At 63.1% G+C, this 22,513-nt stretch overlaps 1 protein-coding gene across 1 annotated transcript; it reads right to left on the bottom strand.

The window, feature by feature from the left end:
* Positions 1 to 156: 156 nt before the first annotated feature.
* LOC117009699 (deleted in malignant brain tumors 1 protein-like) lies at positions 157 to 20,428 on the bottom strand. Its single transcript, XM_033084016.1, has 18 exons — positions 20,413 to 20,428; positions 19,976 to 20,299; positions 17,165 to 17,542; positions 15,097 to 15,426; positions 14,034 to 14,354; positions 12,779 to 12,832; positions 12,686 to 12,727; positions 12,363 to 12,425; positions 12,218 to 12,271; positions 11,662 to 11,693; positions 9,963 to 10,281; positions 8,156 to 8,485; positions 5,797 to 5,924; positions 3,750 to 3,945; positions 2,419 to 2,772; positions 952 to 1,269; positions 339 to 440; positions 157 to 257 (listed from the first exon to the last, which is right to left on the bottom strand). Exons 1-18 carry the CDS (start codon positions 20,426 to 20,428, stop codon positions 157 to 159), a joined length of 3,462 nt encoding a protein of 1,153 aa, XP_032939907.1.
* Between the last annotated feature and the right edge of the window lie 2,085 nt (positions 20,429 to 22,513).

The following is a 22,513-nucleotide window of genomic DNA, read 5'->3' as shown; positions in this document are numbered from 1 at the left end:
AATATTCCAGGTGAGTTCCAGGTGAGTTCCAGGTGAGGATTCCAGGTGAGTTCCAGGCCCAGGTGAGCTCCTCCAGGTGAGGGTTCCAGGTGAGGATTCCAGGTGAGTTCCAGGTGAGTTCCAGGTGAGTTCCCAGGTGAGCTCCTCCAGGTGAGCTCAGGGGGCGTCGTCCTTGAGCCGCAGCACCTCGGTGTCGCCAGGTGAGGCTCTCCTGGGCAGGTAAATGGCGCCGGGGGCCCTCGGGGCGTCCAGGTGAGCTGGGGACACACCTGGGGTCACCTGGGGTCACCTGGGGTCACCTGGGCACACCTGAGGGGCGGGGCAGGGGCGGGACTCACCTGGGACACACCTGGCCCGCAAGGTGAGCCAGAGCAGGGCCCCGCCCAGTGACGTCATCAGCACCAGCAGCGCCACCAGGTACGCACAGGTGCGGGCAGCACCTGGGGGGGACAGGTCAGGGGTCAGGGGTCACACCTGGGACAGGTGAGGGGTCAAGGGTCACACCTGGGACAGGTGAGGGGTCAGGGGACAGGTGAGGGGTCAGGGAGCACACCTGGGACAGGTGAGGGGTCAGGGGTCACACCTGGGGACAGGTGAGGGGTCACACCTGGGACAGGTGAGGGGTCAGGGGTCACACCTGGGATAGGTGAGGGGTCAGGGGTCACACCTGGGACAGGTGAGGGGTCAGGGATCACACCTGGGGACAGGTGAGGGGTCAGGGGTCACACCTGAGACAGGTGAGGGGTCACAGCTGGGGACAGGTGAGGGGTCAGGGGTCATACCTGGGACAGGTGAGGGGTCGAGGGGGTTCCCACACACCTGGGGCTCACCTGGATCCCCTCCCCCACACCTGAGGCTCACCTGGAGCCCCTCCCCCACACCTGGAGCTCACCTGGAGCTCACCTGGATCCCCTCCCCCACACCCCCAGCCCCTCCCCCCCCCTCACTCACCTCTGGGCGTGGCACAGCGCACCTGGGCGGCCCCACCTGCGCAGGGCCCGGGCCCCGCCCCCTCCCCGAAGCACTCCAGCAGCTGCGACTCGGCGCCGTCGCAGGTGAGGCCGGCCAGGTGCGGCTCCCCCGGCAGGTGAGGCCCCACAGGTGCGCTGAGGGCGGGGCCGCAGCCCAGCTGCCGGCACAGCACCTGCGCCTCGGGCAGCCCCCAGGTGAGGCCGCACACCTGCAGCCAGGTGTGGTTCAGCAGCACCTGCACCTGCCCCGCGCAGGGCCCGGGGCCGCCCCGCAGCCGCACCTGGGGGGGGTCGGCACCTGGGGGAGGGGGAGGGGAGGGTCAGGTACACCTGGGGGCACCTGAGATACACCTGGGCACACCTGGGTGCCTCACATTACCTGAGCACACCTGAGCTACCTGAGCCCAGCACCCCACCTGTGTTACCTGAGCACACCTGAGCACACCTGGGCGCTTCCAGAACCCACCTGACCCCCCACAAGGACACACCTGAGCAGTTTGAGAACTCACCTGAACCACCCCACCCTCACCTGAGCCCCCCAAGCTCTCACCTGTGTCCCCCCCAAAAACACCTGAGCCGCTCAAAACCACACCTGAGCCCCCTCACATGTTCTCACCTGTACACACCTGTCCCCCTTCACCTGTCCTCACCTGCACACAGCTATCCATGTCTCACCTGTCCTCACCTGTCCCACCCTCACCTGTCCCACCTCATCTGTGCTCACCTGCACACACCTGTCCACATCTGCACACACCTGTCCCCCCTCACCTGTCCCACTCACCTGCACACACCTGTCCCTCACCTGTCCCACCCTCACCTGTCCATGTCTCACCTGCACACACCTGTCCATGTCTCACCTGTCCCACTCACCCTCACCTGTCCCTCACCTGTCTCACCTGCACACACCTGTCCTGTCCTCACCTGTACACACCTGCACACACCTGTCCCCCCTCACCTGTACACACCTGCACACACCTGTCCTGTCCTCACCTGTACACACCTGCACACACCTGTCCCCCCTCACCTGCACACACCTGTCCATGTCTCACCTGTCCCCCCACCCTCACCTGTCCCCCCTCACCTGTCCATGTCTCACCTGTCCATATCTCACCTGTCCCACTCACCTGTCCATGTCTCACCTGCGCACACCTGTCCCACCCTCACCTGTCCGTGTCTCACCTGTCCTACCCTCACCTGTCCCACTCACCTGTCCCACCCTCACCTGTCCTGTCCTCACCTGTACACACCTGCACACACCTGTCCATGTCTCACCTGTCCCCCCTCACCTGTCCCACCCTCACCTGTCCATGTCCCCCCACCCTCACCTGTCCCCCCTCACCTGTCCCACCCCCACCTGTCTATGTCTCACCTGTCCCACCTGTGCTCACCTGCACACACCAGTCCCACCCTCACCTGTCCCACCCTCACCTGTCCCACCTGTGCTCACCTGCGCACACCACCCCCGCGTCCTCTCCGTGGTCGCAGTCGTGCTGCCCCCAGCCCGGCCTCTCGCACCTGTCCAAGGTGAGCTCCTCACCTGTGCAGCGCACCTGGTCCAGCCACACGGGGCCGGCGCCGGGCCCGAACCGCGCCCGCCCAGGTGCGCTCAGGGCGGGGCCGCAGCCCAGGTGCCGGCAGGTGACGCGGGCGGCGCTCAGGTCCCAGGTGTCGTCGCACACCGTGCCCCACCTGCCCAGGTGAGACACCTCCACGCGGCCGGCGCACCTGTGCGGGCCCCCGGCCAGGCGCACCTGGAAGGGCTCAGGTGAGGGGTGGGCAGGTGAGGGCGTGGGGAGAGCGTCTGCAGGTGAGAGAGGGGACAGGTGAGAGGGGGGACAGGTGAGGGATGGACAGGTGAGGGATGGGCAGGTGAGGGGACAGGTGAGGGATGGACAGGTGAGAGATGGACAGGTGAGGGGACAGGTGAGGGATGGACAGGTGAGGTGACAGGTGAGGGGACAGGTGAGAGATGGACAGGTGAGGGATGGACAGGTGAGGGATTGGACAGGTGAGGGCGTGGGGAGAGAGTCTGCAGGGGAGAGAGGGGACAGGTGAGAGAGGGGACAGGTAAGGGGACAGGTGAGAGTGGGACAGGTGAGGGGACAGGTGAGGGGGTGGAGGGAGGGGCTGCAGGTGAGAATGAGACAGGTGAGAGATGGACAGGTGAGGGGACAGGTGAGGGGGTGGAGGGAGGGGCTGCAGGTGAGAATGAGACAGGTGAGAGATGGACAGGTGAGGGGACAGGTGAGGGATTGGACAGGTGAGGTGAGGGACAGGTGAGGGTGTGGGGAAAGAGTCTGCAGGGGAGAGAGGGGAAACAGGTGAGGACAGGTAAGGGATGGACAGGTGAGGGGACAGGTGAGGGGACAGGTGAGAGTGGGACAGGTGAGGGATGGACAGGTGAGGGATTGGACAGGTGAGAGAGGGAATGGGTTGGACAGGTGAGGGGGGACAGGTGTGGGTTGGAGTAGGACAGATGAGGGACAGGTGAGCTTCAGGTGAAGGACAGGTGAGGGACAGGTAACACCTGTGCCACACTCCCTCACCTGTGCACACCTGTCCTGCTCTACCTGAGCACACCTGTCCATACCTGCACACACCTGTCCATGTCTCACCTGCACACACCTGTCCATACCTGTGCACACCTGTCCATGCTCACCTGAGCACACCTGTCCATACCTGTGCACACCTGTCCATGCTCACCTGAGCACACCTGTCCCTGTCACACCTGTGCTCACCTGTCCCTGTCACCCCTGTGCTCACCTGGCCGTGTCACACCTGCGCACACCACGCCCGCGTCCTCGCCGTGCCCGCAGGTGTTGTTTCCCCAGGTGGGCCCGGGGCACTGCCCCAGGTGTCGCTCGCTGCCCGCGCAGGTGAGGTCGCTCAGCCACACCTGGCCCGAGCCCCGCCCGAACCGCGCCCCGCCCGGAGCCTCCAGAGCCTGCCCGCAGCCCAGCTGGCGGCACACCACCTGTGGGCAGGTAAACACACACCTGAGTGAGGTAACACACACCTGTGGGCAGGTAAATACACCTGTGAGCAGGTAATGCACACCTGTGGGCAGGTAAATACACCTGAGTGATCCTAAATGCACCTGAGTGACCTACACACACCTGTGGGCAGGTAAACACACCTGAGTGAGATAAATATACACCTGTGGGCAGGTAAATACACCTGTGAGCAGGTAAATAGACCTGAGTGACCTACACACTACCTGTGGGCAGGTAAACACACCTGAGTGAGGTAACACACACCTGTGGGCAGGTAAATACACAACTGTGAGCAGGTAAACACACCTGTGAGCAGGTAAACACACCTGTGAGCAGGTAACACACCTGAGTGACCTCAAATACACCTGAGTGACCTACACACACCTGTGGGCAGGTAACACACCTGAGTGATCCTAAACACACCAGAGTGAGCCCAGGTAACACACCTGAGTGAGGTAAACACACCTGTGGGCAGGTAACACACCTGAGTGAGATAAACACACACCTATGAGCAGGTAAACACACCTGAGTGAACCCAGGGACACACCTGTGAGCAGGTAATGCACACCTGTGGGCAGGTAACACACCTGAGTGACTTCAAATACACCTGAGTGAGCCCAAACACACCTATGAGCAGGTAACACACCTGAGTGACCTACACACTGCCTGTGGGCAGGTAATGCACACCTGTGGGCAGGTAAACACACCTGAGTGATCCTAAACACACCAGAGTGACCTACAAACTACCTGTGAGCAGGTAACACACCTGAGTGAGCCCAGGGACACACCTGTGGGCAGGTAACACACACCTGAGTGAGATAAACACACCTGAGTGACCTGCACACTACCTGTGGGGAGGTAACACACCTGAGTGAGCCCAAACACACCTGAGTGAGCCCAGGTAACACACCTGAGTGAACCTAAACACTACCTGTGGGCAGGTAACACACCTGTGGGGAGGTAACACACACCTGAGTGATCCTAAACACACCTGAGTGACCTACACACTACCTGTGGGCAGGTAACGCACCTGAGTGACCTCAAACACACACCTGTGAGCAGGTAACACACACCTGAGTGGGCCCAGGGACACACCTGAGTGAGCTCAAACACACCTGAGTGAGCTCAAATGCACCTGAGTGATCCTAAACACACCTGTGGGCAGGTAAACACACCTGAGTGATCCTAAACACACCTGAGTGATCCTAAACACACCTGTGGGCAGGTAACACACCTGAGTGAGGTAAACACACACCTGTGGACAGGTAAACACACCTGTGGGCAGGTAAATACACACCTGAGTGACCTCAAACACACCTGTGGGCAGGTAACACACCTGTGAGCAGGTAATGCACACCTGTGGGCAGGTAAATATACCTGAGTGACCTACACACACCTGTGGGCAGGTAACACACCTGAGTGAGATAAACACACACCTGTGGGCAGGTAACACACCTGAGTGAGCTCAGGAACACACCTGCATGATCCTAAACACACCTGCGTGACCTCAAACACACCTGAGTGACCTGCACACACCTGTGGGCAGGTAACACACCTGAGTGAGCCCACGGACACACCTGTGCTCACCTGAGCACCACCAACCTCACCTGGCCACACCTGAGCTCACCTGAGCAGCACCTCAGGACTCACCTGTCCCACCCTCACCTGTCCCTCCCATGCTTACCTGTGCCCCTCACCCTCACCTGTCCCTCACCTGTCCCCCCCTCACCTGTCCCTCCCACCCTCACCTGTCCCTCACCTGTCCCCCCCTCACCTGTCCCTCCCACCCTCACCTGTCCCTCACCTGTCCCCCCTCACCTGTCGGTGCTCACCTGTGCGTCCCTCAGGTCCCAGCCGCGCTCGCACACCGTGCCCCAGCGCCCCTCGTGCAGCACCTCCACCCTACCTGCGCACAGGTGCGGCCCGGCCGCCAGCCGCACCTCACCTGAGCTGGAGTTACCTGTGGGGAGGGACAGGTGTGACCCCAGTGCCAGGTGAGCTCACCTGAGTTACCTGTGGGGATGGACAGGTGTGACCCCAGCGCCAGGTGAGCTCACCTGAGCTGGAGTTACCTGTGGGGATGGACAGGTGTGACCCAGCGCCAGGTGAGCTCACCTGAGCTACCTGTGGGGATGGACAGGTGTGACCCAGCGCCAGGTGAGCTCACCTGGGCTGGAGTTACCTGTGGGGATGGACAGGTGTGACCCAGCGCCAGGTGAGCTCACCTGAGCTACCTGTGGGGATGGACAGGTGTGACCCAGCGCCAGGTGAGCTCACCTGAGCTACCTGTGGGGATGGACAGGTGTGACCCAGCGCCAGGTGAGCTCACCTGAGCTGAGTTACCTGTGGGGATGGACAGGTGTGACCCAGCGCCCTGCCTCACCTGTGCACAGCACACCTGTGCTCACACCTGTGCTCACTTCTCACCTGAGCACACCTGGCCATGCTCACCTGCATGCACCACACCTGTGCACACACCACACCTGCACACACCTGTCTGTACCTGCACACACCTGTGCCCACCTGTCTGTGTTCACCTGAGCACACCTGTCCATGTCTCACCTGTCCATACCTGCACACACCTGTCCCTACCTGAGCACACCTGTCTGTACCTGCACACACCTGTTTGCACTCACCTGTACACATCTGTCTGTGCTCACCTGTCCATACCCCTCACCTGTCCATACCTGTCCACACTCACCTGCACACACTTGCATACACCTGGACTCACCTGCACACATCTGTCCATACCTGAGCACACCTGTCCATGCTCACCTGTTCATACCCCTCACCTGCGCACACCTGGACTCACCTGCGCACACCTGACCATGTCTCACCTGTGCACACCTGTCTGTGCTCACCTGCATGCACCACACCTGTGCACACACCACACTGTCACACACCTGTCTGTACCTGCACACACCTGTCCATCCTCACCTGCACACACCTGTCCATGTCTCACCTGTGCATACCTGAGCACACACTTGCCTGTGCCTGCACACACCTGGGAACACCTGTCCATGCTTACCTGTCCCTACCTGCACACACCTGTCCATGTCTCACCTGATCACACCACACCCAGACACCTGAGCACACCTGTCCCTGTCTCACCTGTGCTCACCTGTCCATGCTCACCTGTACGCACCTGTCCATGCTCACCTGTACGCACCTGTCCATGCTCACCTGTCCATACCCCACACCTGTCCATACCTGCACACACCTGTCCATGTCTCACCTGTACACACCTGTCTGTGCTCACCTACGCACACCTGTCCACACCTGCACACACCTGTCCGTGCTCACCTGCACACACCTGGACTCACCTGTGCATACCTGTATGTACCTGTCCATACCCCTCACCTGCGCACACCTGTCCATGTTTCACCAGCACACACCTGTCTATACTTGTACATACCTGTCTGCACCTGCACACTCCTGTCTGTACCTGAGCACACCTGTCTGTGCTCACCTGTCCATACCTGCACACACCTGTCCATGTCTCACCTGCCCATGTCTCACCTGCGCACACCTGGACTCACCTATCCACACCCCTCACCTGTCCACACCTGCGCACACCTGCACTCACCTGTTCATGCTCACCTGCACGCACCTGTCTGTACCTGTCCATACCCCTCACCTGTCCATACCTGTGCACACCTGCACACACCTGTCCATGCTCACCTATGCACACCTGGGCTCACCTGTGCATACCTGTCTGTACCTGTCCATATCTCACCTGTCCATACCCTCACCTGTCCATGTCTCACCTGCGCACACCTGAGCACACCTGCACACACCTGTCCATGCTCACCTGTGCACACCTGGTCATACCTGCACACACCTGTCCTTGTCTCACCTGCACACACCTGGCCATATCTCACCTGTCCACACCTGTCCATACCCCTCACCTGTCCATGTCTCACCTGTCCACACCCCTCACCTGTCCACACCTGCGCACACCTGCCCGCCCTCACCTGTCCATATCTCTCCTGTCCATGTCTCACCTGTCCATACCCCTCACCTGCGCACACCTGCACACCTTTCCGCACTCACCTGCACACACCTGTCCTTGTCTCACTTGCACACACCTGTCCGCGCTCACCTGCACACACCTGTCCCTGCTCACCTGTCCACGCCCCTCACCTGCCCTCACCTGCGCACACCTGTCCGCCCTCACCTGTCCCTGCTCACCTGCGCAGACCACGCCCGCGTCCTCGCCGTGGTGGCAGTTGTGCTCCCCCCAGGCGCGGTGGGCGCACTTGAGCAGGTGAGGCTCGTCCCCGGCGCAGGTGACGTCGTCCAGCCAGATGGGCCCCGCGCCCCGCCCGTACCTGGCCGCACCTGGCGCCTCCAGGGCGCGGCCGCAGCCCAGGTGTGCGCAGAGCACCTGCGCCTGCCGCAGCCCCCAGGCGTCGTCGCACACGGTGCCCCACAGGTGCTCGTGCAGCACCTCCACCCGCCCCGCGCACCTGTCGGGCGCACCTGAGAGGCGCACCTGGGGGGCGGCGGGCAGGCCCGAGTCTGGGGGGGGGAGGGGAAAGGTGAGGTTAGGGTTACCTGGGGACAGGTGAGGGGGTGGGGTTACCTGGGGGGCACCTGGGGGTCACCTGGGGGTTACCTGGGACAGGTGAGGGGCAGGGTCACCTGGGGGGTACCTGGGACAGGTGAGGGGACACCTGGGGGTTACCTGGGGACAGGTGAGGGGCAGGGTTACCTGGGACAGGTGAGGAGGGTCAGGATTACCTGGGGGTTACCTGGGGGTCACCTGGGGTCACCTGGGACAGGTGAGGTCAGGAGTTACCTGGGACAGGTGTGGGGACACCTGGGGTTACCTGGGGGTCACCTGGGGTTACCTGGGGGCCACCTGGGACAGGTGAGGGGTAACCTGGGGACAGGTGTGGGGTTACCTGGGGACAGGTGAGGTCAGGGGTTACCTGGGACAGGTGAGGGGACATCTGGGGACAGGTGTGGGGACACCTGGGGTTACCTGGGGTCACCTGGGGTTACCTGGGGACAGGTGAGGGGCAGGGTTATCTGGGGGTCACCTGGGGGTTACCTGGGACAGGTGTGGGGGGTGGGGTTACCTGGGACAGGTGTGAGGACACCTGGGGGTTACCTGGGGTCACCTGGGGGTTACCTGGGACAGGTGTGGGGGGTGGGGTTACCTGGGACAGGTGTGGGGACACCTGGGGGTTACCTGGGGTCACCTGGGGGTTACCTGGGGTCACCTGGGGACAGGTGAGGGTCAGGGGTTACCTGGGACAGGTAAGGGGGGCACCTGGGGTTACCTGGGGTTACCTGGGGACAGGTGAGGGGACACCTGGGGTTACCTGGGGGGCACCTGGGACAGGTATGGGGTAACCTGGGGACAGGTGTGGGGTTACCTGGGGACAGGTGAGGTCAGGGGTTACCTGGGACAGGTGAGGGGACACCTGGGGACAGGTGTGGGGTCACCTGGGGTTACCTGGGGACAGGTGAGGGGCAGGGTTATCTGGGGGGCACCTGGGGTTACCTGGGGGTTACCTGGGACAGGTGTGGGGTTACCTGGGGATTACCGGGGACAGGTGTGGACAGGTGAGGGGGTCAGGGTTACCTGAGGGACAGGTGTGGGGACAGAAACAGGACAGGTGTGGGGGCTGGCTCACCTGGAGACAGGTGAGAGGGGTGGGACAGGTGAGGACAGGTGGGAGACAGGGACAGGAGAGCCCCAGGTGTGCCCAGGTGAGTCTCGAGTGTGCCCAGGTGTTCCCAGGTGTGCCCAGGTGAGTCCCGAGTGTGCCCAGGTGTGCCCAGGTGTACCCACGTGTATCCCAGGTGTGCCCAGGTGTTCCCAGGTGGCCCCAGGTGTCCCCAGGTGTGCCCAGGTGTGCCCAGGTGTTCCCCAGGTGTGTCCCACCTGCCCCCAGCCGCCCCCAGGTGTATCCCAGGTGTGCCCAGGTGTATCCCAGCTGTTCCCAGGTGTGCCCAGCCACCCCCAGGTGCCCCCAGGTGCGCTCACCTGCACAGATGGCGCTGGCGTCCTCCACGTGGTTACAGGTGTGCTCCCCCCAGGGCCGGGCGGGGCACTCGGCCAGGTGAGCCTCGGTACCTGCACACCTGAGCCCGTCCAGCCAGATGGGCCCCGCCCCCTCCCCGAAGCGCGCCGCACCTGGCGCCCACAGGGCGGGGCCGCAGCGCACCTGGCGGCAGCTCACCTGCGCGTCCGCCAGGTCCCAGGCGTCGTCGCACACCGTGCCCCACCTGCCCGCGTGGAACACCTCGACGCGCCCCGCGCACCTGTGCGGGCCCCCGGCCAGGCGCACCTGGCCCTCCTGGGGCTCACCTGGGACGGGCGGGGGAGCGGGGGGGTGAGGTTGGGGGTACCTGGGCACACCTGGGTGAGCTTGAGCATGCCAGGGGCACACCTGGGCACACCTGGGCCGAGCCTGAGGGTGCCAGGGATGAGCCTGACAGTGCCAGGGCCTCACCTGGGCACACCTGGCCACCAAGAGCTCACCTGGGGGTGCCACAGGCTCACCTGAGCACACCAGGGGCTCACCTGGGCTCACCTGGGCACACCTGGCAGTGTCTCAGGCTCACCTGGGCATGCCAGATGCTCACCTGGGCACACCTGGGCTGACCCTGAGAGTGCCAGGGGTGAGCATGGGTACACCTGAGGCTCACCTGGGCACACCAGGAGCTCACCTGGGTACACCTGGAGCTCACCTGGGGGTGCCACAGGCTCACCTGTGCACACCAGGAGCTCACCTGGGCACACCTGAGGTGGGCCTGGGTACACCTGGAGCTCACCTGGGCACACCTGGCAGTGTCTCAGGCTCACCTGGGCACCCCTAGGGCTCACCTGGGCACACCAGGACCTCACCTGGGCACACCAGGAGCTCACCTGGCAGTGTCTCAGATTCACCTGAGTGTGCCAGGGGCTCACCTGGGCTCACCTGGGCTCGCCTGGCAGTGTCTCAGGCTCACCTGTGCACACCAGGAGCTCACCTGGGCACCCCTGGGGTTCACCTGGGCACACCTAGGGCTCACCTGGGCACACCAGGGGCTCACCTGGGTACACCTGGGCACACCAGGGGCTCACCTGGGCTCACCTGGGCATACCTGGCAGTGTCTCAGGCTCACCTGGGCACACCAGGGACTCACCTGGGCACACCTGGGCTGAGCCTGAGGGTGCCACGGATGAGCCTGAGGGTGCCAGGGCCTCACCTGGGCACACCTGGGCACCAAGTGATCACCTGGGCACACCTGGCTGAGCCTGAGAGTGCCAGGAGCTCACCTGGGCACACCAGGGGCTCACCAGGAGCTCACCTGGGTACACCTGGGCTGAGCCTGAGCATGCCAGGAGCTCACCTGGGCGCCACAGGCTCACCTGGGCACACCTGTGTGAGCCTGAGGGTGCCAGGGGTTCACCTGTGCATGCCCGGAGCTCACCTGGGTACACCAGGAGCTCACCTGGGCACACCTGGCTGAGCCTGAGAGTGCCAGGAGCTCACCTGGGCAAACCAGGGGCTCACCTGGGCACCAGAGGCTCACCTGGCAGTGTCTCAGGCTCACCTGGGCACCAGGAGCTCGCCTGTGCACACCAGGGGCTCACCTGGGCACACCAGGGACTCACCTGGGCACACCTGGGCTGAGCCTGAGAGTGCCAGGGGTGAGACTGGGCGCACCTGGGTGAGACTGGGCACACCTGGGCACACCTGGGTTGAGCCTGGGCACACCAGGGGCTCACCTGCACATGCCAGGGGCTCACCTGGGTGCCAAGTGATCACCTGGGCACACCTGGGTTGAGCCTGAGCATGCCAGGAGCTCACCTGGGCACACCTGGGTGCACCAGGGCTGAGCCTGGGCACACCTGAGGTGAGCCTGAGGGTGCCAGGAGCTCACCTGGGCACACCAGGAGCGCACCTGGGCACACCTGGGTGAGCCTGAGGGTGCACAGAACTCACCTGTGCACACCAGGAGCTCACCTGGGCACCTGGAGCTCACCTGGGGGTGCCACAGGCTCACCTGGGCACACCATGGGCTCACCTGGGCATCTGAGGCTCACCTGGCAGTGTCTCAGGCTCACCTGTGCACACCAGGAGCTCACCTGGGCACACCAGGATTCACCTGAAGGTGCCAGGGGCTCACCTGTGCACACCTGGGCGCACCTGGCAGTGTCTCAGGCTCACCTGGGCACACCAGGGGCTCACCTGTGCACACCTGGGCACACCTGGCAGTGTCTCAGGCTCACCTGGACACACCAGGACTCACCTGAGGGTGCCGGCGTCACACCTGAGTGCGTCGGGGCCTGGCCTGGGGGCACACCTGGAGCACAGAACACGGACAGGTGAGCTCACCTGGGCAATGGGGGCTCACCTGGGGGTGTCAGGGGCTCACCTGGGCACCAGGAGCTCACCTGGGGGCGTTGTGGTCACACCTGAGGGTGCCAGGGCCTCACCTGGGCGTGGCGAGGCCGCACCTGGAACAAAAAGGAGGGCAGGTGTGCTCACCTGGGGCTCACCTGGGGCTCACCTGGGTGCACCTGGGTGCACCTGGGCACACCTGGGGCACACCTGGGCACACCTGGGGCACACCTGGGTGCACCTGGGCACACCTGGGGATCACCTGGGCGCACCTGGGCACACCTGGGGCTCACCTGGGCGCACCTGGGGCACACCTGGGTGCACCTGGGCACACCTGGGGATCACCTGGGCGCACCTGGGCACACCTGGGGCTCACCTGAGGGCGCCAGAGTCGCGTTGGAAGGGGCCAGGGCCTCACCTGGAAATCAAAGCATGGGCAGGTGAGCTCACCTGGGCACCTCAGACTCACCTGGGCACACCTGGGACTCACCTGAGGGTGCCAGGGTCACACCTGGGGCCTCACCTGGAACACACGGGGGGGGCTGGGCGGGTGTGCTCACCTGGATGGTGCCAGAGGTGTGCCCAGGTGTGCCCAGGTGTGGCCAGGTGTCCCCCAGGTGTCCCCACCTGCCCAGGTGTTCCCCAGGTGACCCCCACATGTCCCAGGTGTGTCTGTGGATATCCCCAGCTGTGTCCCCAGGTAATCCCAGGTGTCCCCAGGTGTTCCCCAGGTGTCCCCAGGTAATCCCAGGTATTCCTAAGTGATTCCCAGGTGTCTCCAGGTGTGTCCCAGGTGTCCCCCAGGTGTGTCCACCTGACCAAGTGTTCCCCAGGTGTCACTCAGGTGTCCCCCAGGTGTCCTCAGGTATCCCCAGGTGTGTCCTCCAGGTATTCCCAGGTGTCTCCAGGTGTTTCTCATGTGTATCCAGGTGTGCCCAAGTGTGCCCAGGTGTCCCCAGGTGACCTCAGGTGTGTCTATGGATATCCCCAGGTGTCCCCAGGTAATCCCAGGTACTCCCAAGTGTTCCCCAGGTGTCCCCAGGTGTTCCCCAGGTGTTTCTCACGTGTATCCACGTGTGCCCAGGTGTGCCCAGGTGTCCCCAGGTGTCCCAGGTGTACCCCAAGTGTTCCCCAGGTGCCCCAGGTGTATCCAGGTGTTCCCCAGGTACTCCCAGGTGTGTTTCACCTGCCCAGGTGTTCCCCAGATGTCTCCAGGTGTTCCCCAAGTGTCCCCAGGTGTGTCTGAGGATATCTCCAAGTGTCCCCAGGTGTCCCCAGGTGTCCCCAGGTGTGTCCCACCTGCCCAGATGTCCCCAGGTGTGTCTCCAGGTAATCCCAGGTACTCCCACGTGTTTCCCAGGTATCCCCAGGTGTGCCCCACCTGCCCAGGTGTTCCCCAGGTGACCCCCAGATGTCTCAGGTGTCTCCAGGTGTCCCCACATGTCCCAGGTGTGTCTGTGGATATCCCCAGGTGTGTCCCCAGGTGTTTCCCAGGTACCCCCAAGTGTTTCCCAGGTGTAGTCCCACCTGCCCAGGTGTCCCCAGATGTCCCCAGGTATCCCCAGGTGTTCCCAGGTAATCCCAGGTGTGCCCAGGTGTATCCCAAGTGTCCCCAGGTGTGTCTGAGGATATCTCCAAGTGCCCCCAGGTATTCCCAGGTGTCCCCAGGTAATCCCAGGTACTTCCAAGTGTTTCCCAGGTGTGCCCCACCCCCCCATGCTCACCTGGCCGGCCGCAGGTGACGGTGGCGTGCGGGCAGTAGGGGGCGCCCCACAGCCTCACCTGGCACTCCAGCAGGTTCCCCTCGCTGCCGTTACACCTGAGCGACTCCACCCAGGTGAGCTCCTCCCTGCCCACGCTCACCTGGCCGGCGCGCAGGGCGGGGCCGCAGCCCAGGGAGCGGCAGGTGACGTCGGCGGCGGGCGTGGCCCAGGTGAGGGCGCAGACCCCGCCCCAGCGCCCCTCGTGCAGCACCTGGACGCGCCCGGCGCACCTGTGCGGGCCCTCGGTCAGGCGCAGGTGAGTCAGGTCAGCCAGGCCCGAACCTGGGGGGAGGGGGACAGGTGGGGACAGGTGAGATTGGGACAGGTGAGATTGGACAGGTGAGTGGGACAGGTGAGGACAGGTGAGTGGGACAGGTGAGGACAGGTTAGAACAGGTGAGAACAGGTGAGTGGCTTTGCTCCCAGCCCACCTATCCCCACCCGTCCCTCACCTGTCTCACCTGTCCCCACCTGTCCCTGTCCCTGCCCCTCACCTGTCTCTATCCCCTCCCTGTCCCCACCTGTCACTGTCTCACCTGTTTCATCCCCTCACCTGTTCCCATCCCTCACCTGTCTCATCTGTCCTCACCTGTCTCACATCCCCTCACCTGTCCCACCTGAATCTCACCTGTCCCCATCCCCTCACCTGAACCTCACTGTCTCATCTGTCCTCACCTGTCCCCATCCCTCACCTGTCTCACACCTGTCTCACACCTGTCCCACTCACCTGCGCACACCACGCCGGCGTCCTCGCTGTGCTCGCAGGTGTGCACTCCTGTCCCCACCTGTCCCACCTGTCCCAGCTCACCTGTCCCCATCCCCTCACCTGTCCCACCTGTCCCACCTGTCCCACCTGTCCCCCTCACCTGCGCACACCACGCCGGTGTCCTCGCTGTGCTCGCAGGTGTGTGCACCTGTCCCCATCCCCTCACTTGTCCCTGCTCACCTGTCCCACCTGTCCCAGCTCACCTGTGCACACCTGTCCCCATCCCTCACCTGTCCCATCCCTCACCTGTCCCCCTCACCTGCGCACACCACGCCGGCGTCCTCGCTGTGCTCGCAGCCGTGCACTCCCCACCCTTTGTGGCGGCACTCGGAGGGCGCTCCCTCCTCACCTGTGCAGGTGAGCCCGTCCAGCCACACGGGGCCGGCGCCGGGCCCGAAGCGCGCGCGGGGCGGGGCCGCGATCACCTGCCCGCAGCCCAGGTACCTGCACACCACGGCGGCCGCCGCGAAGCCCCAGGAGTCGTCGCACACCGTGCCCCACCTGCCCAGGTGCGACACCTCCACGCGGCCGGCGCACCTGTGCGGGCCGTCCGCCAGGCGCACCTGGGGGGGCGTGGCCAGCACCGAGCCTGGGGGAGGGGACAGGTGAGGGGGCAGGTGAGGGCTGGGCAGGTGAGATACAGGCAGGTGAGGGGGGTACAGGTGAGGGGTGGGTAGGTGAGAGGAGCTCAGGTGAGACCTGGGCAGGTGAGAGTGGTACAGGTGAGATCTGGACAGGTGAGGGGGTTACAGGTGAGGGGATGGGGGGATTACAGGTGAGCTGGACAGGTGAGGGAGGGGAATTACAGGTGTGACCTGGACAGGTGAGAGGGGCTCAGGTGAGATCTGGGCAGGTGAGGGAGGGGAGTTACAGGTGTGACCTGGGCAGGTGAGGGGGGTTACAGGTGTGGCCTGGACAGGTGAGAGGGGCTCAGGTGAGATCTGGGCAGGTGAGGGAGCGGAGTTACAGGTGTGACCTGGACAGGTAAGGGGGAACAGGTGAGAGCTGGGCAGGTGAGTGGTGGCTCAGGTGGGTTGGGGGGAGTTACAGGTGAGAGCTGGACAGGTGAGAGGAACTCAGGTGAGACCAGGGCAGGTGAGGGGAGCTCAGGTGAGATCTGGGCAGGTGAGGGGGATCAGGTGTGACCTGGGCAGGTGAGGGGAGTTATAGGTGTGACCTGGTCAGGTGAGGGTGGTTACAGGTGTGAACAGGGAAGGTGAGGGGGGGTTACAGGTGAGATATGGACAGGTGAGGGGGGGTTACAGGTGAGGGAGGGGAATTACAGGTGAGAGCTGGGCAGGTGAGAGGAGCTCAGGTGAGATCTGGGCAGGTGAGAAGGGTACAGGTGAGGGGGGGCTCAGGTGTGAACAGGGAAGGTGAGGGGGGGTTACAGGTGAGATATGGGCAGGTGAGAGGAGCTCAGGTGAGGTCTGGGCAGGTGAAGGGGGTACAGGTGAGGGAGGGCTCAGGTGTGAGCAGGGTAGGTGAGGGGTAGGGTACAGGTGAGATATGGGCAGGTGAGGGGGGTACAGGTGAGAGCTGGACAGGTGAGAGGGGGTACAGGTGAGGGGGTTTTACAGGTGAGATCTGGGCGGGTGAGGGGGACTACAGGTGAGGGAAGGGTCAGGTGTGACCTGGACAGGTGAGGGGGAGGTTACAGGTGAGGGGGGTTACAGGTGAGAACTGGACAGATGAGAGGGAATCAGGTGTGGCCTGGGCAGGTGAGGGAGGGGAGTTACAGGTGAGATATGGACAGGTGAGATGAACTCAGGTGAGATATGGGCAGGTGAGGGAGGAGGTGACAGGTGTGACCTGCCCAGGTGAGGGATGGATCAGGTGTGACCTGGGCAGGTGAGGGGTAGCTCAGGTGGGTTGGGGGGAGTTGTAGGTGAGAACCGGGCAGGTGAGGGGTGGGTTACAGGTGAGGGGGGGTACAGGTGAGATCTGGGCAGGTGAGGGAGCAGTTCCAGGTGTGACCTGCCCAGGTGAGGGGAGCTCAGGTGAGACCTGCCCAGGTAAGGGGAGCTCAGGTGAGACCTGCCCAGGTGAGGGGAGCTCAGGTGAGACCTGCCCAGGTAAGGGGAGCTCAGGTGAGACCTGCCCAGGTGAGGGGGATCAGGTGAGACCTGCCCAGGTGAGGGGAGCTCAGGTGTGTGGGAGAATTTTGGGGAGGCTGAGTTGGACAGGTAATGCGATGGGGGGGCGGGGCCAGGTGTGCCGTGACCAGGTGAAGCTCTCAGGCACACCTGAGCACACCTGCCCCACCCCCCACACAGGTGAGGATGACATCACACCCCCCCCACAGGTAACGATGACGTCACACCCACCTGAACAGGTGACGTTGGCCACGCCCCCCTCGGCACAGGTGTGCTCCCGCCAGGGCCCCGCCCTGCACTGCTTCAGGTCGCTCTCGGTGCCTTTGCAGCTCACCTGCTCCAGCCACACCTGCCCAGGTGTGTCCCCAGGTGTGTGCCCAGGTGTGTCCCCAGGTGTGTCCCCAGGTGCATCCTCAGGTGTGCCCCAAGGTGTGTCCCTCACCGGGCTCCCGCAGCCCAGGTACCTGCAGACCACCTGAGCCTCGGGCTGGCCCCAGGTGTGCCCGCAGACCCCGGCCCACCTGCCCAGGTGCAGCAGCTCCACCCTCCCCTGGCAGCGGTGCCCGCCCCCGGCCAGGCGCAGGTGAGGCGGCTCCGGCTCCAGCGAGTCTGGAACACCTGAGCTGGTTAGGACAGGTGACCCCCAGGTGCCCACAGGTAACCCCCAGGTACCCACAGATAACCCCAAGGACCCCACAGGTAATACCCAGGTAACCCCAGGTGCCTCCAGGTAACCCCCAGGTACCCACAGGTAATGCCCAGGAAACCCCCAGGTGCCCACAGGTAACCCACAGGTACCCTCAGGTAACCCCAGGTAACCCCAGGTGTATCCCAGGTACCCACAGGTAACCCCCAGGTGCCCACAGGTAACCCCCAGGTAATGTCAGGTGCCCACAGGTGTCTCCCAGGTAATGCCCAGGTGCCTCCAGGTGCCCACAGGTAACCCTGGGTACCCACAGGTAACCCCCAGGTAATGTCAGGTACCCACAGGTGCCCTCCAGGTGTTCGCCAGGTACCCATAGGTAACCCCTAGGTGCCCACACGTAACCACAGGTGTGCCCAGGTACCCACAGGAAACCCCCAGGTACCCACAGGTGTCCCCAGGTAACCCACAGGTGCCCACAGGTAATTTCCAGGTACCCACAGGTAACCCCCGGATAACCCCACGGACCCCCAGGTGCCCACAGGTGTCACCCAGGTGCCCACAGGTGTCACCCAGGTGCCCACAGGTGTCCCACAGGTAATTTCCAGGTACCCTCAGGTGTTCCTCAGGTGCCCACAGATAACCCCGGAGACCCCCCAGGTGCCCACAGGTCCCCACAGGTACCCACAGGTAATTTCCATGTGCCCACACGTGCTCCCCAGGTGCCCACAGGTAATCTCAGAGACTCCCAGGTGCCCACAGGTGTCTCCCAGGTAACTCCCAGGTGCCCACAGGTGTCTCCCAGGTAACCCTCAGGTGCCCACAGGTAATCCACAGGTAACCCCGGGTGCCCACAGGTGTCTCCCAGGTAATGCCCAGGTGCCTCCAGGTGCCCCCCAGGTAACCCCAGGTAATTTCCAGGTACCCCCAGGTAACCCCCAGGTAACCCTCAGGTGCCCTCCAGGTGTTCCCCAGGTACCCACAGGTAACCCCGGGGACCCCACAGGTAACTCTCAGGCGCCCACAGGTAATTTCCAGGTAACCCCAGGTGCCCACAGGTATCTTCCAGGTACCCACAGGTGTTCCCCAGGGACCCACAGGTGTTCCCCAGGTAACCCCAGGGACCCACAGGTAATTTACAGGTGCCCACAGGTGTCTCCCAGGTGCCCACAGGTGTCTCCCAGGTAATGCCCAGGTGCCTCCAGGTGCCCCCCAGGGACCCCCAGGTGCCTCCAGGTAACCCCAGGTAACCCCAGGTGTCTCCCAGGTACCCACAGGTGCCCACAGGTGTCCACAGGTAATTCCCAGGTACCCACAGGTAACCCCCAGGTGTGCCCAGATAACCCCAGGTGCCCACAGGTAACTCCATGTAACCCCAGGTAACCCCAGGTTCCCACAGGTGTTCCCCAGGTACACCCAGGTACCCACAGGTGCCCACAGGTAACCCTCAGATTTCCCCAGGTAAACAAAGGTAACTCCCAGGTAATGTCAGGGGCTCACAGGTGCCCTGCAGGTACACACAGGTGTTCCCCAGGTGCCCACAGGTAACCCTGGGGACCCCACAGGTAACCCCCAGGTGCCTCCAGGTGTTCCCCAGGTACCCACAGGTAATTTACAGGTACCCACAGGTGCCCTCCAAGTGTTCCCCAGGTGCCCCCACGTGCCCACAAGTTTTTTCCAGGTGCTCACAGGTAACACCCAGGTACCCACAGGTGCTCCCCAGGTGCCTCCAGGTAATTCCCAGGTGCCCACAGGTAACCCCCAGGTAACCCCAGGTGCCCACAGGTACCCACAGGTGCCCACAGGTAACCTCAGGTACCCACAGGTGTCTCCCAGGTGCCCCCCAGGTGCCCCCAGGTGCCCACAGGTAACCCCCAGGTAACCCCTAGGTGCCTCCAGGTGTTCCCCAGGTACCCACAGGTAATTCCAAGGTACCCACAGGTGCCCTCCAAGTGTTCCCCAGGTGCCACCAGGTGCCCACAGGTTTTTTCCACGTGCTCACAGGTAACACCCAGGTACCCACAGGTGCTCCCCAGGTGCCTCCAGGTAATTCCCAGGTGCCCACAGGTAACCCCCAGGTAACCCCAGGTGTTCCCCAGGTAATTCCCAGGTGTTCCCCAGGTGCCCACGAGTACCCACAGGTAACCCCCAAGTACCCACAGGTAATTCCCAGGTACACACAGGTAACCTCCAGGTGCCCACAGGTGTTCCCTAGGTGCCCATAGGTGCCCACAGGTGCTCCCCAGGTGCCCACAGGTGCTCCCCAGGTGCCCACAGGTGCCTGCAGGTAACCCCCAGGTGCCCACAGGTAATTTCCACGTACCCACAAGTGTCTCCCAGGTGTCCCCAGGTAACCCCAGGTTCCCCCAGGTGCCCCCCAGGCTCCCAGGTGCGCTCACCTGCGCACACGGCGCCCGCGTCCTCGCCGTGGTAGCAGTCGTTGCGGCCCCAGGCGCGGGCGGGGCACTCGGCCAGGTGCGCCTCGCTGCCCGTGCAGCGCGTCTCGTCCAGCCAGATCACACCTGAGCCGCGCCCGAACTGCGCCGCGCCCGGCGCCCACAGGGCGGGGCCGCAGCGCACCTGGCGGCAGCTCACCTGCGCGTCCGCCAGGTCCCAGGCGTCGTCGCACACCGTGCCCCACCTGCCCGCGTGGAACACCTCGACGCGCCCCGCGCACCTGTGCGGGCCCCCGGCCAGGCGCACCTGGCCCTCCTGGGGCTCACCTGGGACGGGAGGGGGAGCGGCTGAGGTGGGGCTGCACACCTGGGCACACCTGTTCAGGTGAGCCTGTGCACACCTGTCCATGTTCACCTGTGCACACCTGTCCATGTCTCACCTGCACATCTGTTCATGTCTCACCTGTGCACACCACACCCAGACACCTGAGCACACCTGTCCATACCTGCACACACCTGTACAGGCTCACCTGTGCACACCTGTCCATGCTCACTGGATACACCTGTCCGTGCTCACCTGTGTAAACCACACCCACACACCTGTGCACACCTGTTCATGTCTCACCTGCACACACCTGTCCATACCTGTGCACACCTGTCTGTGCTCACCTGTGCACACCACACCCACACACCTGTGCACACCTGTCCATACCTGCACACACCTGTCCACTCTCACGTGCACACACCTGTTCAGTCTCACCTGAACACACCACACCCACACACCTGAGCACACCTGGACACACCTGAGCTCACCTGTTCATCTCACCTTCACACACCTGTCTGTGCTCACCTGCACACACCTGTCCATGCTCACCTGTCCGTGCTCACCTGTCCATACCTACACACACCTGTCCATGCTCACCTGCACACACCTGTCCATACCTGCACACACCTGTCCATGCTCACCTGCACACACCTGTCCATACCTGCACACACCTGTCTGTGCTCACCTGCACACACCTGTCCATACCTGCACACACCTGTCTGTGCTCACCTGCACACACCTGTCCGTACCTGCACACACCTGGCCAGGCTCACCTGGGATACAGGACAGGGACAGGTGAGCTCACCTGGGGAGCTGGGACTCATCTGGGGGTGCCCCAGACTCACCTGCACACACCTGTTCGTGTCTCACCTGTGCTCACCTGTCCATACCTGTCCATACCTGCACACACCTGTCTGTGCTCACCTGAGCACACCACACCCACACACCTGCACACACCTGTCCATACCTGCACACACCTGCACACACCTGTCTGTGCTCACCTGAACACACCTGTCCATACATGCACACACCTGTCCATACTCACCTGTGCACACCTGGACACACCTGAGCACACATGTTTGTCTCACCTACACTCACCTGTCCATGCTCACCTGTGCACACCACAGCCACACACCTGAGCACACCTGCACACACCTGAGCACACCTGTCTGCTCCTTACCTGTGCACACCTGTCTGTATCTTGCCACACCTGTCCATGCTCACCTGTGCACACCTGTCCATGCTCACCTGTGCACACTTCTTCATTTTCACCTGAGCACACCTGTCCACACCTGCACACACCTGTCCGTGCTCTCTGTGCACACCTGTTTGTGTCTCACCTGTGCACACCTGAACACACCTGCACACACCTGTTCAGTCCCACCTGTGCACACCACACCCACACACCTGTGCACACCTGCACACACCTGTCCATGCTCTCTGTGCACACCTGTGTCTCACCTGTGCACACCTGAACACACCTGTCCATGCTCACCTGAACACACCACACCCACACACCTGTGCACACCTGTTTGTCTCACCTGTGCACACCTGTCTGTACCTGAGCACACCTGTCCATTCTCACCTGAGCACATCTGTCCACACCTGTCCCTGTCTCACCTGCACACACCACACCCAGACACCTGAGCACACCGGGACACACCTGAACACACCTGGAGTCACCTGCACACACCTGTCCATACCTGCACACATCTGTCCATGTCTCACCTGAGCACACCTGTCCATACCTGAGCACACCTGTCCGTACTTGTACACACCTGCTCATGTCTCACCTGTGCGCACCTGCTCATGCTCACTGCACACACCTGTCCATAACTGCACACACCTGAGTGCACCTGTTTGTCTCACCTGTGCACACCTGTCTGTGCTCACCTGTCTACACCTGTCCATTCTCACCTGCACATTCCACACCCACACACCTGAGCATACCTGCACACACCTGCCCATGCTCACCTGCGTACACCACACCCAGACACCTGAGCACACCTGTTCAGGCTCACCTGCACACACCTCTTTGTCTCACCTGTGCACACCTGTATATAACTGCACACACCTGTCCATGCTCACTGCACACACCTGTCGATGCTCACCTGTCTGTGCTCACCTGAGCACACCTGTCCACACCTGAGCACACCTGGGCACACCTGTCCATTCTCATCTGCACACACCTGTGCTCACCTACACACACCTGTCCA

Source organism: Catharus ustulatus, chromosome 35 (genome assembly GCF_009819885.2).
Source record: "Catharus ustulatus isolate bCatUst1 chromosome 35, bCatUst1.pri.v2, whole genome shotgun sequence".
NCBI classification, from domain to species: domain Eukaryota; kingdom Metazoa; phylum Chordata; class Aves; order Passeriformes; family Turdidae; genus Catharus; species Catharus ustulatus.
Note: the sequence above shows the minus strand (reverse complement) of the source record. Positions and strands in the feature narration are given on the sequence as shown.